The sequence below is a fragment of the Antechinus flavipes genome, chromosome 4, assembly GCF_016432865.1.
Source record: "Antechinus flavipes isolate AdamAnt ecotype Samford, QLD, Australia chromosome 4, AdamAnt_v2, whole genome shotgun sequence".
Classification (NCBI taxonomy): domain Eukaryota; kingdom Metazoa; phylum Chordata; class Mammalia; order Dasyuromorphia; family Dasyuridae; genus Antechinus; species Antechinus flavipes.
The window spans coordinates 331,098,657-331,114,914 of NC_067401.1; the positions used below are offsets into that span (position 1 = coordinate 331,098,657).

Sequence of the window (16,258 nt, forward strand, 5' to 3'; positions counted from 1 at the left end):
ACACTTGCACTTTACCTAAACTGACCTTCTCTAGTGCTCATTCATGACAGTCCATCTCCCATATAAGTATTGCACCTGCCAGGAATGTGCTCTTTCGTTATCTCCATCTCAAAGTCTCTCTTGTCCTTTAAGCTCAACCATTATCTTCTTGATGAACTTTTTCATCCTATTCACCCCCTTGTATTAAATATATTAGTATATATTTAAATGTGTCCTTGTCTCTCCCATTTAGAAGTAAGCTCTTGCAAATAGGAAATTTCATTCTATGTAATTTGAATTCCCAGTGCCTAGTTAGTGCCTAGGCACTAAGTAAGTGCCTACTTAACAATTTTTGTTGATTGCAAAATCAAACAATTTTCTTCCCTCTAACCTCAATGATTCCTCCTTCCAAGCCGCAGTATTGAACAAATCCTTAAAGTAAAACAAACCTACCTTGTTTTGTGTAGATATAATACTAGATACTAGCAGCAGAATTACATTTTGAAAAACTTTGTGGACTACTTTTAAGGGAAGCTACTTGTCCCTTTATTGATCATTTAAGTTAAATGAGTAACATTTCTAAATGAACCAACAGAATATTGATCTAAGCCCAGTAAAAATAACTGATCTATCTTTTAAAAAAAAGAATGAAATTGCTAATGAAGAATAAAGAGCAGCATAAACTTGAACCACAGAAAATTGTGTATTTTTTTCTTTTAAAAAACTCTTTTTGCAACAAGGGAGAGAATCTGGAACTCAAAAGTTTTTTAAAAAAGCAAAAAATGTTGTTTTGAATCTGAGGAAAAATATTAAATAGTTACAAAAAATAAAACAACCATTTTTACCACACTACCTTTAAAAGATAGTTTAAAAAACCCTAACAACTATGTAGCTGAAATATTCTTTGGTTTGTTGTATTAATTGAGGGTATAGTTTCCATCTAATGCCTTGGCCAGTTCTGGTACTTCTAACTTTGGCTCCTTGTTTTTCAAATATATGCTTTCAGCCACAAGGGGGAGAATGGCCCTCTAGATAAGAAAATACAAACCCATTTTTTTTTTAAGCCCAATGTATGTCCCCAAGAATGGTACATCAATCTTAATATGCAAAGAACAATGTTATTCCTGTTACTGTAAACTGATAGTTCTAAAATATTTTTGGTCAGTATATCATCTTCAATTCAAGCTAATAAATATACTGAGCATTGCCTCTATGAAAGGGACTTTATTGGGCAAAAGATTTTATGAACTCTTTAATCCTCTTAGTTAACAAATGGCAAATAATGTTAAATCGTGCCAGAATAATGGGATAGGGCACTTTCAATAACATTCCAATTATAGATATCTACAAATTATTAATTTTTGCTAGAAATACAATTTTAGACAAGATTGTAAACATTTTAAAACTAATCTACACCTTGTAGACTGACATTTTAAGACTACTGTATTTTCAGAGAAGTTTTTTTAAATGTGTGTATGTATACATATACGCACATATATACACACACAAAATAGCACATAGAAGGAATCATGATATGTTGTAATAAATGGAAAGTATTAGATAACTTTAGAGGTGAAAGGTTTAGAGGTGAAATGAACCCTGTTCATTTTTCAGATGAAGAAACTGAAGCTGAAAATAACTTATTTCTGTAACAGAAAATAAATTGTCAGCAAAAACTTCATTCCTGATGAATATAGTAAAATTCTTGGTCACACCTCTATTTTTAAAGTATATTTGTGTATTTTTTATGTATCAAAAATTGAAATGTAAAGATAACCCTTTCAGAAATAAAAACCTACTAAATTTAAACATAAACTCAATAATAAATTCACAGTACACTTTTTCTATTAAACAACATTCTTTTTTGGTAAAAAATAAAATTACTCTTTTATTTGGACAAAGTTAAAAATGAGATTTTAAAAGGCCAAATTAGGTTAGTAATTCATATTTAGAAAACATAAGTGCAAGTGGAAAGATGAGTAAAGACCAGAACATGACTTCAAATAAATGTATATTTTTTAGGAATTGAAAAATATTGCATTTATTATGTGTTGAAAAACAGCATTTCGGATCCTAAGTACAATAATATTTAAAGCCAAATTTATCAAATAAAAATCTTCAACAAGGGGTTTTCTTTGAGACAAAGTAATCTCATAAACCTACTGAAATAATAATAATTCTTGAAATCAACAAATGTCTTTCTTGATTGACCTGTGCATTATTTGCACACATCATAAGTTCTAACCAAGGATCAACCCACAGGGACTTTTCCTGCTGAATTTGTCTAAATAATCATCTAGGCCTTTAAGAGAAACTAGGGGAGTCGTCAAACCATCCTTGCCATTCTGTTGAAAATGAAAACTAAATAATTTTTTAAAAAACACTTTCTATAAGAAGCTGTTTTTTTTTTTTTTAAGACTTTCATTTTGCTATGGCAGTAGTAACTAAGCTATTTCCAACCCTGAAGACAGAAAATCCCTGAACTGCTGAAGTAGACTGAAGTCCACAGCCTAGTTAAATTTAATCCCCCATAAAAAGGTATTTTATTTTTATTAAAAGAAAAAGAAACAATACATCTTCTCATCTTGAAGAAATCAGAAGTTTCCCAAAGTTCATTTACTAGGTAGGGCCCTTGTTCATGTAGTGGTCCACCTAGAGGCCATATAAAAATCGTCACTGTTTATATATCATTTTTACGATGATGCATGGCTTAAAATTAATTTCCCCTTGACCCAAACCTATGTAGCAGCCCTCATTTTATATGTCCATCATGGCAGTATTTGCAGTTCTACTATAGAATACTCACTTACTATAAAATTTGGTACAAAGCATGAACACTCACGGCAAATTGGCACAATACATGCAGTTGGTTGGTTTTATGTGTGTTTTTCAGAATTTTATGATAGGAAGCCAGTTGCCTTCATGCAGACAATCCTGTTTTTCTATTCTTGCATTATACCTGGCCTTTAAAACACATGGCTTTACTGTTTAAAAAGTTTTCTATGACAGAAAATTACTCTTAAAATAGAAGTCATCTGAATGCATGGTGAAAATGAGGCAGGATAGTAGAGCTGGGGCTGGCAGGGAAAGTATGAGGAATGTGAGGAAGATGGAGCTGATTGAGAGTGACACTGCCCATGGCTAGCTGTGGTTCTTGTTGCTGTTGTCCCAAACAGCTGAGTCTATGGGGTAGTGATTCCCTATGTCCCAATGCCATAGGACTGTTCCCATGGACATTTTGGGTGAGAGAGGGAGGCAGCTGCCAAAACCCCAGGAGGTGGGAGATATCCAGAGAGGCAGGTGATGATGACGCCCTGTTCATAGCATCAGTAGGCATTGCTATTTCCTTGTGAACATTTAATCTGTCTGCAACCCCCTTAGCTGGATCAAGGTCTGGACTAATTCTGGGTGCTAAGTGAGGCTCTTGCAAAGACAGTTCCTCAAGGAGGTTCATATTGCAGAATCCCTTTGAACTTGTTTTGAGGGGTAGATTTTTGGGGTGGGTGAGTGGGGAGTATGAGGTAGAGCTTAGGTCATATTCGGGATGCTGAAGGTTACAAGAAGGTGAGCTTGGAGATGCTGAAGGCTGGATGGCTGCTAAAGAATCGGGAAGCGGTTGTGAGTGCTGTAGGCTTTGTTCATAGGGACCAGGTGTGCTGTCTTGTACATCTGCCTGTAAGCTATTCCCAAACCCGTTGTTCTGTACACAGACACCTAAAGGAAAAGGGGACAATGCAGCAGTTCCTTCTTTGAGCTGAAATGGAGGAGAATGTGCATTAAGTGAGCCCAGCAGGTCTCCATTTTGCATCTGGTCTTTCATCAGCTCCTGTGAGTGCGTTTTCTTGGTGTGTCGAGTAAGATGGTCTTTTCGCCCAAATCGTTGGGCACAGAACTGACACAGGAAGTCTTTGCAGCCTGTGTGGACTACCAGGTGGCGCCGAACATCCTTCCGAGTATAGAAGCATCTCTCACAATGGTCACACTGATGCTTCTTTTCCTTGGCTCCATTAGGGGGCTTTCCCCCCGTGTGGGCTTTGAGATGATCCAGTAATACCTCGGTGCTCCCAAGCTCTAGGGCACAAACCCGGCATGTGAGGTCTCCGCTGCTGGCTGCATGTAGAGCCAAATGCCGCTTGTAACCAAGCTTGGTGTTGTACTTCTTTCCACACTCATCACACCCAAAGGCCATTTTGTTGGGATCATGAGTCTGAAGATGATTCTTTAGGTGGTCTTTGCGGTGGAATGTCTTCTCACAGTGAACACACTGATGGGATTTCTGTGGTGAATGGGTGGCCATGTGCCTAGGATTAAAAAAAATAAATGGACAAGAATTTCAGAGGCTTTTGAGCTAAGGAAGGTCCTGTTGCTTCAGGAGAGAACTATGCAATCTCTGAAGACAGAGCAAATTTAATTTCATGTCTATAAGGTATGTATTATAGGAAAATACATTTTAGAGGTGCATGGGTTTAGGATTGGTAATGTTATACAAGTAAATACAAAATGTCATCATAAGACATCTCCAAATCTAATTTATTTGTGTATTCCATAGGCAAATGTATGCTAGAGATATGAAATGCTAATTTGGAAATTTCTGGTTTATAAATGTAATTGAACTTAATCTCTACACTGCACTGCTAATCCAAAGATACCTAAATGTCGTCCGTATAACAACATCCCAGTTGAGTGGTAATATCATTATTCCCTCTTTAATATATAGAAAGATCTTTAAAACTATTAAAAATGAACTATCTAGAGATCTCTTATTGTTTTCTGTTTTCCTAAGAATCTTGAAAAAAGGAAAGAAATCTACTGTTAATATTTCCAGTTTTATTTTGAGTTTTATAAATTCACCAATAAGATTCTTAATCTTTTGCTTTAATATCAATCTTTTGCTTTAATATCAATCTCCCATTCTTTTCCTGTCCAAAATGCTCTTCTTTAGCCTCTGCTCCAATATTTTGATCTTTTCTATTAAAATAAAATTTAAACTCCTTGAGAGCAGGAACCTTTCTAGTTTGTTTGGGAAAATTTATATAAACTGATAAAGCCTGGCATAAAATTATTTTATAAGAAATAAAATTGCTGTTACACCCTAATGCTGATACTATAGGACCCACTGATAACTGGTCTGAAGGCAGAAATGAAAGTCTGTCTTAAAGCTTTCCCAGGAACTACACTGAAAATGATCAGGGAAGGATTTTTGACAAGCTGACAGATTATATATAAACTCAATTGCCTGCTTTACCTGAAAATAAATGAAAATGTACCAAATAAAAGAACAATAACTGAAAGAAGAGAGGAAATGTTGATAGGAAAAGCTTTCCAGGAAAAAAAAAAGCCAGAAGAAAAATTGAAGAAATGAATAAGCAAACTGAAATCCTAGAAAATAAAATGGAATGACCACAAGAATCTGGAAAGCAATTGGAGGGTCTAATTAAAAACAAAGAGAAGAGACAACTCTAGTTGTAAACCTGGAGTTTTTAATGAAACACTTAAAAAGTAAATCAGTGGCTTAGAACTGAAATCAGAAAACCTCATTAAAATACTAGACATTCAAAATGGTGGATATGTAATAAAAAACTTCAAAGATATAAGAATTGTTCAAGCCAAGATATCCTGGAAAATATCCAAAAGCCGTTCTTGAAAAACAGAACTTAAAGAATCTAAAACTGATTGGCCTCACTAATGATAATAATAATAATAATAATAAAACAAAGAAAATCCATCCCATTTGGGGGGAATAAAAAATTGCTTGGAAGCATTGGAATCAATTCCAAGCAATTGGAATCAAAATTGGAACATGCAGTGTGAAAGACTCCAAAGCTTACAATTTGTTAGACTGAAATCTTAGGTTTTATTCTGTTTGAATCACAGATATGTGGCTTTCATACTCTAGATCTCCAAAATCAAAGAGAAAGAATTGCAATCATCCAGGAAGAGACAGATAATACAGAAAGTTCAGTCAGAATCACCTGGGATTACTCAATATTAATGAAAATGAAAGGAAAGGTTAGAATGTAATATGCCAAAATTTAGTGGAAAATGGTTAGCACCAAAGAATAAGAATGTACAAAGTTGAAAATAATTTTTTAGGAAAAAAATGAATCGATCAGAATTGATGTCTTGGCAATCTTTCTTTTGTGAAAATATCAAAATTGGGCAGTTTTTGAAATGCAAATATAGAGAACAAATTTAAGAAAGGCAAGCAAATATGAGTATCTTCAAAGGACTAATTGATCATCCTGTGCTCAGATTTTGAAACGGAGAAGGAAAAAACAAAACAAAACTAGAGATCCTTGGGATTTTTCACTATGTGAAGGTCACTGAGGAAACGAAGAGAAACAAACTTTGAGTTTGGTATTCAAAAAATATACTAGAAAAGAGGCCAAAAGGAGATGGAAAGGGGGAGAAGGAAGGAGGAAGGAAAATAGAAAGAAAAAAAATTTATTGGGAGGTGGGAGGGAAACCATAGGTGAAAATGCTTCAAGTACAGAAGTGGGGATGATATTAAGAAAGCATTTCATGGACCATATCCTTCTCAGGGACAAAGAGGAAAAAATTAAATAAAAGCCAAAAGATTATAATGATGTAGGCTGAATTAGTTAGGGAAGGGAAGGAAGACTATCTGAATTAGGAGGATGGATTAAAGAAAGGATTGGTTCAAAGAAAATTACTATGGAGAGCCAATTTTTAAGAAAAAGTACAAAAACCTATTTGGAGAGGAGGGGAAGGGGAAGAGCAAGGATAGAATCAGGATATACTGAAACAAAACAAACAACAACAAAAAAAACTATACGTCCTAAAATGGATTTGTTCCCCCCACCACCACTACGACCTGCTTAAAAAAAATCACAATATTTTATAGGAAAAAAACAATTTAATATGTGAGATGAGCTTTCCCATAAAATGAATAAAGATGACAACAATGAATTTAAAAACAAAACTCTACCAGTATATATACACAGAGATATGTTTATGAAAAATACTTAAAACATAAAAGGATATGGTGTTAAAAGAAAGATTAGATTATATTTCATCTCAGATGAATACAAAAAAGCAGGAATAGACAAAATCTCAAGCAAGGCAATGTAAAAAATGTAATCAAGAGGGGGATAAAACAAATTATATTTTGTTTAAAGGCAACACATAATTAAACAAAAACAAGTCAAGTAAATCCTAGAAGATAGTAAGAAATGATAGGGCTTTCTGATTAAGATAGTGGAGGAGGAGGTATGAAGGTTCCTTCTTCATATACCTATCAAAAAAAAACAAAGAAAAATTCAACATCTGAGGTCGATATGAAAAAAAAAATTCCACTAAAAAGGCTGTTTTAATCCTAAACTTCATTTAGAGGTATGGGGATTAGCAGATGGAAGTGATAGCCCCACCATACTCTTTTCTAGCCAGATTACATTTGCAGTACTATTCAGTGCTGGTCTATATATTTAAAAGAACATTGGTAGGTTGAACAACATATGTAGGAAGATAACCAGGAAAATCATTCCTTGTGAGAATCCTAAGAAAGTACTAGATATGTTTATCCCAGAACAGCGAAGATTTAGGACTGACCAAGTATCTAAAGTGCTGTCATATGGAAGAGAGATTCAATTTGTTACACTAGACCTATAAGAGGAAAAGGAATACTGGGTAGAAATTGCAAAGAGGCAAATGAGGTTTAATAATAAAAAAAAAATCCTAACAGTTAATGCCCCCTCACCAGATCATCAGTTTTCATTTGTATTATAAAAGGGATTCTTTGCATGTATATGGGTTAGACCAGATGGCCCCTGTGCAATCGCAGATTCTGTGAAAAACAGCTTAAAAAAAAAAAAGGATCCCCCCAAATAAAAATCAAGCAAAATACAATTTTGCAAAGTACTAACAATTAAAAAAAATACACAATGAAGCCAGCTAATGCATTAACAATAGAAATAGGGAATAAAACAATTCAAGATCTCCCAAAAGACTGACAAAAAAGATATAGTCAAAGAAATTAAACAAGAATTAAAACTAGTAAGAAAATTACAAAAATTAAGAACCTGAAAAAAATTGTAATGTATAAGAAACTCTAACACGGTCATCTTATCCTCCCACCAGTAGAACAGCTATTCCAGGCTCAATGACCAACATGGAAAATAAAATGGAAAATTGAAAGAGTAGAATAAAAAATCTTAGAAGGTTAACATATATATATATATATTATATATATATATATACACATATATATATATATGATAATGACTAAACCAGTACACATACTACTACTAGCAATATAGCTAACATTTATGTGTTTAACTATGAACCTAGGCATTATGCTAAGTGCTTTGAAAATATCTCATTTGGTGTCAGAATAATCCTGGAAAGTAGGTACTGTTACTATATCCATTTTATAGATGAGAAAATTGAGGCAAACACAGGTTAAGTGCCATGCCCAGGGACACAGTTAGCAAGGTTTGAAGTAGAAGTTGAACCTCAGGTCTTTCCAGGCCCAAGGACCCATTCACTGCAATGTGCTGTATCTATACTACAATACTACTAATAAGTAAAACATCAATTCATTCTCCCTTTGAATAAAGTTTTTAACATTCCTTTGTCATTTCATTTCACACTCATCCTAACCTTTTTTAATCAATCTAGTTCAACGCCTATTGTGGGTATGAGGTCCCATAACTGCATGTGAAAGTTGTGAAATTATGATTTATTATTAGAAAATATTTGATTTATATACCTATCTACTTAGAGTACATAAAAATTTCTCAGACAAAAAGAGGTAGTGAGTAGAAAAAGTTTAAGAAGCTCTCTAATACCATCGAAGGTCAAGTGCCAGCAGCCCAAAATTAGGATTTTCTACATTTTGGTCACCAAACATTGTCTTTTTTTTTTTCTGAAGTAAGTGACTTGCCCAGGGTCACACAGCTAAGAAGAAATCTCAGATCACATTTGAACTCGGGTCCTCCTGACTTTAGGGTTGGTGCTCTATCCACTATGCCCTCTAGTTGTCAAAGAAGCCAGAGTGTTGTATTGGACCAAAGAACAAAGAGTTTGTCTGTTCTGCTATGATAAGGGACAGTGGTACCAATTCAGTGACAGAACTATGAGCAGAGGTATAAAGATAAGTCATTTACTTTCCTGGTATAGAACACATTAACAAAGATCTGGCTGGTGATAAGGCGTAGTAGCTGTTTGTAGGGTATGCTAGAAATTTCCAGTAAAATAATGGGAAAAAGAATTGATCCGCCAGGTGTTCTAAGTTATGAACATGTTAAGAATATATCCCCATATCCTGAACATTACTAGAAAAAGAGTGATTATGGTGTGACCTAAATTCAAAGTTTCCTAGTGTAGAGTCTAGTCTCATGAGATGTCTGACTGGATTAAAGTATTTATCAATAGTCTTAATCATTATGAAAGAAGCTTTGGGATGATACTGTACCCTCCCAATGAGAGGTCCATGACATTTCAAGACTTCAAAATACAGTAGAACTTTGTTTCAGAAGACTCAATGATCAGAAAATTCTGGCTTTTTTTTCTTGCTCTATGGGGGGAAGATCTAAGAGTTGAAAGCAGGCAGAAAGTTCACTTAATCTACTTCCTTCCTATACAGGAATCTTCTCTGTAACACAGTTCTGACTGTAACTGTAACAGACTGATTGACTGTAACACGAAGGTAGGATGGCTAACAGAGATGGCCTGTCTTTTAAAGATTTCTTGTTTCCTGTTGGTGAGTTAAGTATCTGACTGTATTGCTGACAGTAAAATAATAATACTAACAATAAGAGCACCCTGTTTTAGTCATCTAGCCCATACCAAAGGGATTAGTTATAAAATATATTTGTAGATGCTTCTCAGCTGAAGAAACTCTTCAGGCTTTTCCAGACTTGTGTCTCAGGATATGCTCACATGTCTGTCCCTGCTGTTCTCCTCTATCTATGTAATCACTAATTCTCTTTTGCTGAATTCTTATCCAGATCATATCGTCTTTCATTAACTGTCCCTCAGAGTTCTATATTGATAACACTTCTTCCTCTACATTACTTCATTTGGTGATTTCATCACCTCCCATGGATTTAATTACCCTCTCTATGCTGATGTTTCTCAGATCTATTTATCCCATCCCAAACCCAATAGTAAACCACAAAAAACATCCTATGTTTTTGGGAGCAGAATAGCATCAACCTCTAGAATCATGAACTCCAATAGGCATAAAGGCAAAATACTGAATTTCCCACAACCAGTGAGAAAGCCTTGATGGCAGAGCTTCCAGGAAAGCAGGGTTTGGGCTCGGAAGCTTTATTGGTGCCCCTTGAAGAGATTCAATGGGTTGGATGTGCTCGGAGTCTGAACCATTGCCCACAAAGCTGAACAGCCTCTTTTTTGAAAGCTACCAACTATCCATGTAGAATGATGTTCTCTATCTGCACTAATCCCCAGCTAACTTAAACTGCTTTTACTTCCCTACTGCCTACAAACATGCCTAAATACTCCCCTTCCTTCAAAAATCCTCTCTTGACGACCATACCCTTAATCTAGTGTTTTACAGCTCTCCTACCTTTAATCAGTCATACTCCTGGAAAAAGCTGGCATACTTTGTTACTCCATTCTCTACTTTCATTTTTTTCTCAACCCTTTGCAATCTAGTTTCAAATTCATCACTCAATACAACTGCTCTCTCCAAAATTTTCTCTTTTCTTTGCAAAATTTGATGGTCTTTTCTAAATCCTTATCTTTTTTTTTTTTAATTTCTCTACAGAATTTGATACTACTGACCACTCTTTCTATGATATTCTCTCTTCTCTGGATTTTCATGGTAGTCTTCATTTTTGGTCCTATTATTTTTAGGTGTTTGAGCACGCCTCTTTCTTTTGATGGATTATAATCTATATTATACATACTAACTGTGGGTACCCACAAAGATCTGTCCTGGGTTCTTTAATCTTTTGTCTAAAAGACTATTTCTACAGAGCATTAACATAAGGCAAGGACTCATCTGGTGGCCAGAAGAAGCTGTCAAGATCTCTCTTAAGGACCTTGAAATTGATTGTATGTCATGGAAGATATCAGCACATCACCATTCAGCAAGTCATACCCTCATCATAGAAGATGCTGTGTTCTATGAGCAAAGTAGAATTGAAGTAGCTCAAAAGAAACATGAGATGCACAAATTTTAAGAATCAACCCCAAATGTTCACATGAACTATTTGTGCCTGACCTGTGGTCAAGTATTCCAAGCTCAAACTGGTTTGATCAGCCATAATCATATACACACCGTAACTTGACTCTAATATAGTGATGTCATTTTGGTTCTCTTTAAGAATGAATGAAAACAACTTATTTCTAAATCCGATTTTTCTTGTGCAGCAAGATAACTGAATAAATATGTATACATATATTGTATTTAACATATACTTTAACATATTTAACATGTATTGGTCTGCCGCCATCTGGGAGGGTGGGGGGTAGGAGAGGAAAAATTGGAACAGAAGGTTTTGCAAGGGTCAATGCTGAAAAATTACCTATGCATATTGCTTATAAATAAAAAGCTATAATAAAAAAAGAAAAAAGTGAATGAAAACAATCAATTCTTTTCATTCTACACTCACAAAAAGCTTAAGTTTAGTTATCACTTTCATTCAGAGGAGTCTGAGATCTATATAATCAGCTCTAGTCAATCTCCTGATCTACAGTCATGTGTCATAAACTGGTTCTTGGACACCTTGAATTGGATGCTCTATAGACACTTCGCTCAACATTTATAAAACAGAACTTACCTGCTTCTCCCCTCCCCAAACGCCTTCCTTTTCCCAACTTTTCTATTCCTGTCTAGGTCATCACTTCCCAATCAACCAGGCTCCCAATCTCAGAGATATCCTCAATTCTCTCTTGCATTTGTTATTTATAACATTCAATTATCTTTGGTGGTTCTTTCCATTTGAATTGTAGTCATTATGTTTTTCTTAGCACTGCTTACTTCACTCTGAATCAGTTTATATAGATCTTCTCAGGCTTCTCTGTATTCATCATATTCGTAATTCCTTTCAGCATAGTAATGTCCCATTCCATTCGTGTATCTTGACCTCTTTTTAAACTGTTTTATTGATGCTGAGTTGTTTTTTTTGACATTGCTAGTACTTCCTTATGATTTCCTCTTCCCATCCCAAAAGAATCCTCTCTTGTAGCAAAAAGATATTGAGCCAGACAAATTACTATATTAGCCAAGTCTGAAAATGCATGCCTCCTTCTAAACCAATAGTTTATCAACAACCAAAAGATGGGAGGGGTGTTTCATCAATCCTGTGATATTATGAATTGTCACTGTATTTATTCAAGTTCTGATGTCTTTCAGTATTGCTTTTCTTTATATTTCCATGATTATTTATTTGTAGTCATTCTCCTGTTTCTACTTACTTTGTTCTGCTTCAGTTCACTGAAGTCTTTCCAGGTTTTTCTGAATTCTTTCTATTTATCATTTCTTAGGGATAATAATAATGTTTAACTACATTTACATGCCACAATTTGATTAGACATTTCTCAAATTAATAGCCACTCATTTCCTCTTCAGATTGTAGCTATTGTGAATAGTGTAGTTACCTCTCTTCCCCCCACTCCCCACCCCCTCTCTCTCTTTCCTTTCTCTCTGCCTTTAACTTCCTTTGGGTTTATCTGTTATCAAGATGTCAAAAGGCATGAAGACAGTTTAATTCTGACTATTTTTCATTTTATTTATAAGAAACGTATACTAGAATACTTAAAACATACTGAAAAAACTTAGTATAATTTCTTTCCCCTTTTCATTTCCTTAGTATAGTAACATTTTCAGTATTCTCTCTACTTTAAAGACCCATTATACTCTTTGACATATCTCTCTCCTTATTCTTGTTACCATCACACCCCCTCTAGCACTTTAACGAGTTCCAAGCCCAGGCATCTTTTTCTTGATGAAAGAGAGGATTGGATTTATTGGTTGTGTGACTCTGGACAAGTCACTTAACCCCAACTGCCACACAAAAAAGGAAGGAAAAGAGATGATTGGTAGAATGATCTACAGCATCATAATCTACCCTTTATAACCTCACACTTGGATCACCCTACTAATTACTAATTTGTTCCTATGTTTTCCACTTCAATCTATCTCGCACCCAACAGTTAAGAATTCCTTTTTTCAAGTATCATTTTTATTTCATCATGTCATATGCCTTGAAGTGCTTCTGTGGCTCCCAATGATCTCTCTCATCAAATTAAAATTCTTTTTTTTTAAATTAAAATTCTTAACCACAGATTTCAAGTCTCAAATTTTCCTCTTCCTCTCCCCACAACTTGCCACAAACTCCTCAGGTTCTGGTCTGTTTGCATCTCTTGCTATGCTACAGACTGTATTCTCTTCTCTTGTTAGACAAGCCTATTTATCATCTCTCCTACTTTTAAACCATTAAATGCATCTTATGTTACAGTTGAGACAAGAAAGGAGGTGGAGTGACATTCCATCCTTTTGAAAGTCTATATTGTCACTGGTTAGTCCAGAATTTAGGGCATGGGACACTAAAGAAATTTGGGCAGTTGGAGGAGAGAGCAGTTCTTGCTTAAACTGTCCAGCTTCCTTTTTTTTCTCTACTTAAAGTACTATATTGAACAGACTTCTCAATTTTCTCCACCAAACCACATCCCTCTCCTCTTTCTAAATTCTGCTTAAGACACCTTCTCTATTGTCTTATTAGTATTCCAGCAACATTATATTTCCACTATCTTTCTTAAATATCTAGCATTTATGTATATCTTAGAAATCTTAGCATCTTAGAAATGCAGTTGTCCATATCTTTCTCTCACATGTACTTTAAATTTATCCAAAGTCTTATTATCCATATTTGTATCTTAAGTATGGTCAATACTATTTTCAAGTAATATTAAGATTTTAACTAGGTTCTCTGACATACCCATTTACCATTCTATTTATCCTAACCTTTTTTGAATAAGAAATTCTAACTGCAGATAGAGGCTTCTAAAATCTATACAGCATGGGGTTCTGAGTAGATATTTTAAAGTATTTACTAAGAAAGAGGTTAAATTAGATGTGCCTCTATTGAAATATAAGCAAAAAAGCATATTCTAATATAAAGTATTTATGTGTGTACTGCCATTTTAAAACAATCTTATGTTTTCTCTATATGCATAGGGAATCAAGAAAACATTTCATTAACAGTAAAGAGTTATGAATGTAGTCCTGTTTTTCAGTCTCAATAATTCCCAAAATGTACAGCATTGCCTGTGATGAAGACAAACTCTGGAAAGTTGTGGGTATAGAGGATGAGAATTGGTTTGTGAAAAAGTTAGAAGATTGAAAGGTAAAGGCACAAAATTTGAAAGGGGAAAGCACATTCTACACCTTGAAGGTCATATGAGGATACTCAGTGCTTGCCTTGCAAAAGACTCTAAGAACCACCATTTGGGAAGGTATGATGTAGAGATTGTGCAATGAATTGCATTAAATTTGAATGGAATCGGTCCTTCAGACATGTCCTCCCTTTGCCACCATGAGAGAAGGCACTTAACTAAAGGAGCCCTCAGCTAGGTAACAGAGTGGATAGTGTGCTGGACCTCATTTCAAATTCTGCTTCAGAAATTTATTAACTGTGTGATTCTGGGCAAGTCACTTAATTTGTTTTCCTCAATTTCCCCAACTGAAAAATGGAGATTATAATAGGGCTGTCTTCCTAGAGCTGTAGTAAGGATCAAATGAGATATTTGTAAATTACTTAGCCCAGTGCCTAATGTATAGTAAGCACCTAATAAATGTTTCTTCCCTTTCCTTCCTTTTTCCTTTCCCCTTTTCTTCTTCTTCCCTTTCCCTTTCTCTTTTCTTTCCCTTTTCCTTCTCATTTCCCTTTTCTTCCCCTTCTTTTCTTCTTCCTCTTTCCTCCCCCATCCCTTTCCTTTTCTTTTCCTTCTCCTTCCCCACCCTTCCTCTTCCTTCTCTTTCCCTCCCTTCCCTGCCCTTCCTTTCCCTTCTCTAGCATCTAAACAGAAAGCCTCTTGCTGCTCTCTATAGGAAGAAATTCAGTATCTGCCATACCGTTGTTGTCTATGCTGATCAGTTCCTTTCCTTCTCCCCCACCTGCCCCTCCTTTTCTGTTCTAATTTGTTCTCCCTATTACATAAAACTAATTTAGCATGCAAGTCTTGGGAATGTGATCCTTTGGAGAGCATTCAGGAGGAAGAGAGCTAGAGTGGGACTGAAACATATAGAGTTCTGTTCAAAGAGGAAGCCAGAATCAGGTGGAGGCACAGTAATCCAACAATAAGCTTTCACAGAACCACCCCCCCCACAACTTACATGGAGCTGGCTGTGACCAATTTCTAAAGAGAACCAAACTTAACAGCAGGAGAATTAAAGATTAGAGAAAGAGACTTTAACCTGAATCTGAATTATCCTTAAATCACTGCGGGGGAAGGGGAAATAGATAAGGAAAAAGGAGAGAGAGGAAAGAGAGGAGAAAAATATTTTAGCAAGCATTCTAGCCAAAATCAAAAAAAGGAGAGGAGAGAGATTATATTATGTGGGCTTTCCTGGATATTCTGTCCTTGGCACTGAACCCTGTACTCCATATATAAGATAGCCAACCTACTTGTGGGCAGTTTTAAATGTTAATTAACTTTCCTTTACATCTGCCTGTTAGAGACTTCTATCTACCAGTCTTCCATTGCCTTCTTATACTGACTCTAGGGTTAGAAGGCTTAGGTTCAACTCTCACCTCTAACATTTACTGCCTCAGTAAATTTGGACAAGCCACTTAAACTCCATAGGATTCAAATTCCCTCATCTGTAAAACAGAGACAATAGATTGTTGTGAAGATCAAATGAGATAAGAGATTTTTTTTTTTTTTGCAGAACTTAAAATTCTATTTAAATGTCAATGATTATTATTATTATTAGCTTCAAAATCCAAATAATCCATTTTCATCTATTGCAAATTCTGAATTAAATTAAGTGTATCTTGATCTTTTCAAGAACAATAACAAATGCTTGGAGAATAATAGTATGCTGCTGAGAAAATTGTGGAGATTACATGTGTTTAACATCTGTGCATTACTACATTATATAATGCGAATTAAGTCATTCATCATAGTATTGAGAGTTTATCATATTCAATCAGTGCCTACTGTGTGCCAAAAGGGGCAATTAAGTAGCACAGTGGATAGAGCACTGGGCCTGGAATATTTATCTTCTTAAATTCAAATGTGGTCTCAGACACTTAGTAGTTGTATGACATTAGGGAAGTCACTTAAC

General features: G+C 35.2%; 1 protein-coding gene across 3 annotated transcripts in view; it reads right to left on the reverse strand.

Moving 5' to 3' along the window:
* Positions 1–1,993: 1,993 nt before the first annotated feature.
* Positions 1,994–16,258, reverse strand: part of PLAGL1 (PLAG1 like zinc finger 1) — a 141,129-nt gene continuing 126,864 nt past the window's right edge. For all 3 annotated transcript variants that reach the window (XM_051997892.1, XM_051997893.1, XM_051997891.1), the window contains one exon: positions 1,994–4,280. In XM_051997892.1, coding sequence (XP_051853852.1) covers positions 3,011–4,276 — 1,266 coding nt within the window. In that variant the 5' untranslated portion in view covers positions 4,277–4,280 and the 3' untranslated portion in view covers positions 1,994–3,010. The remainder of the gene's footprint in view (positions 4,281–16,258) is intronic.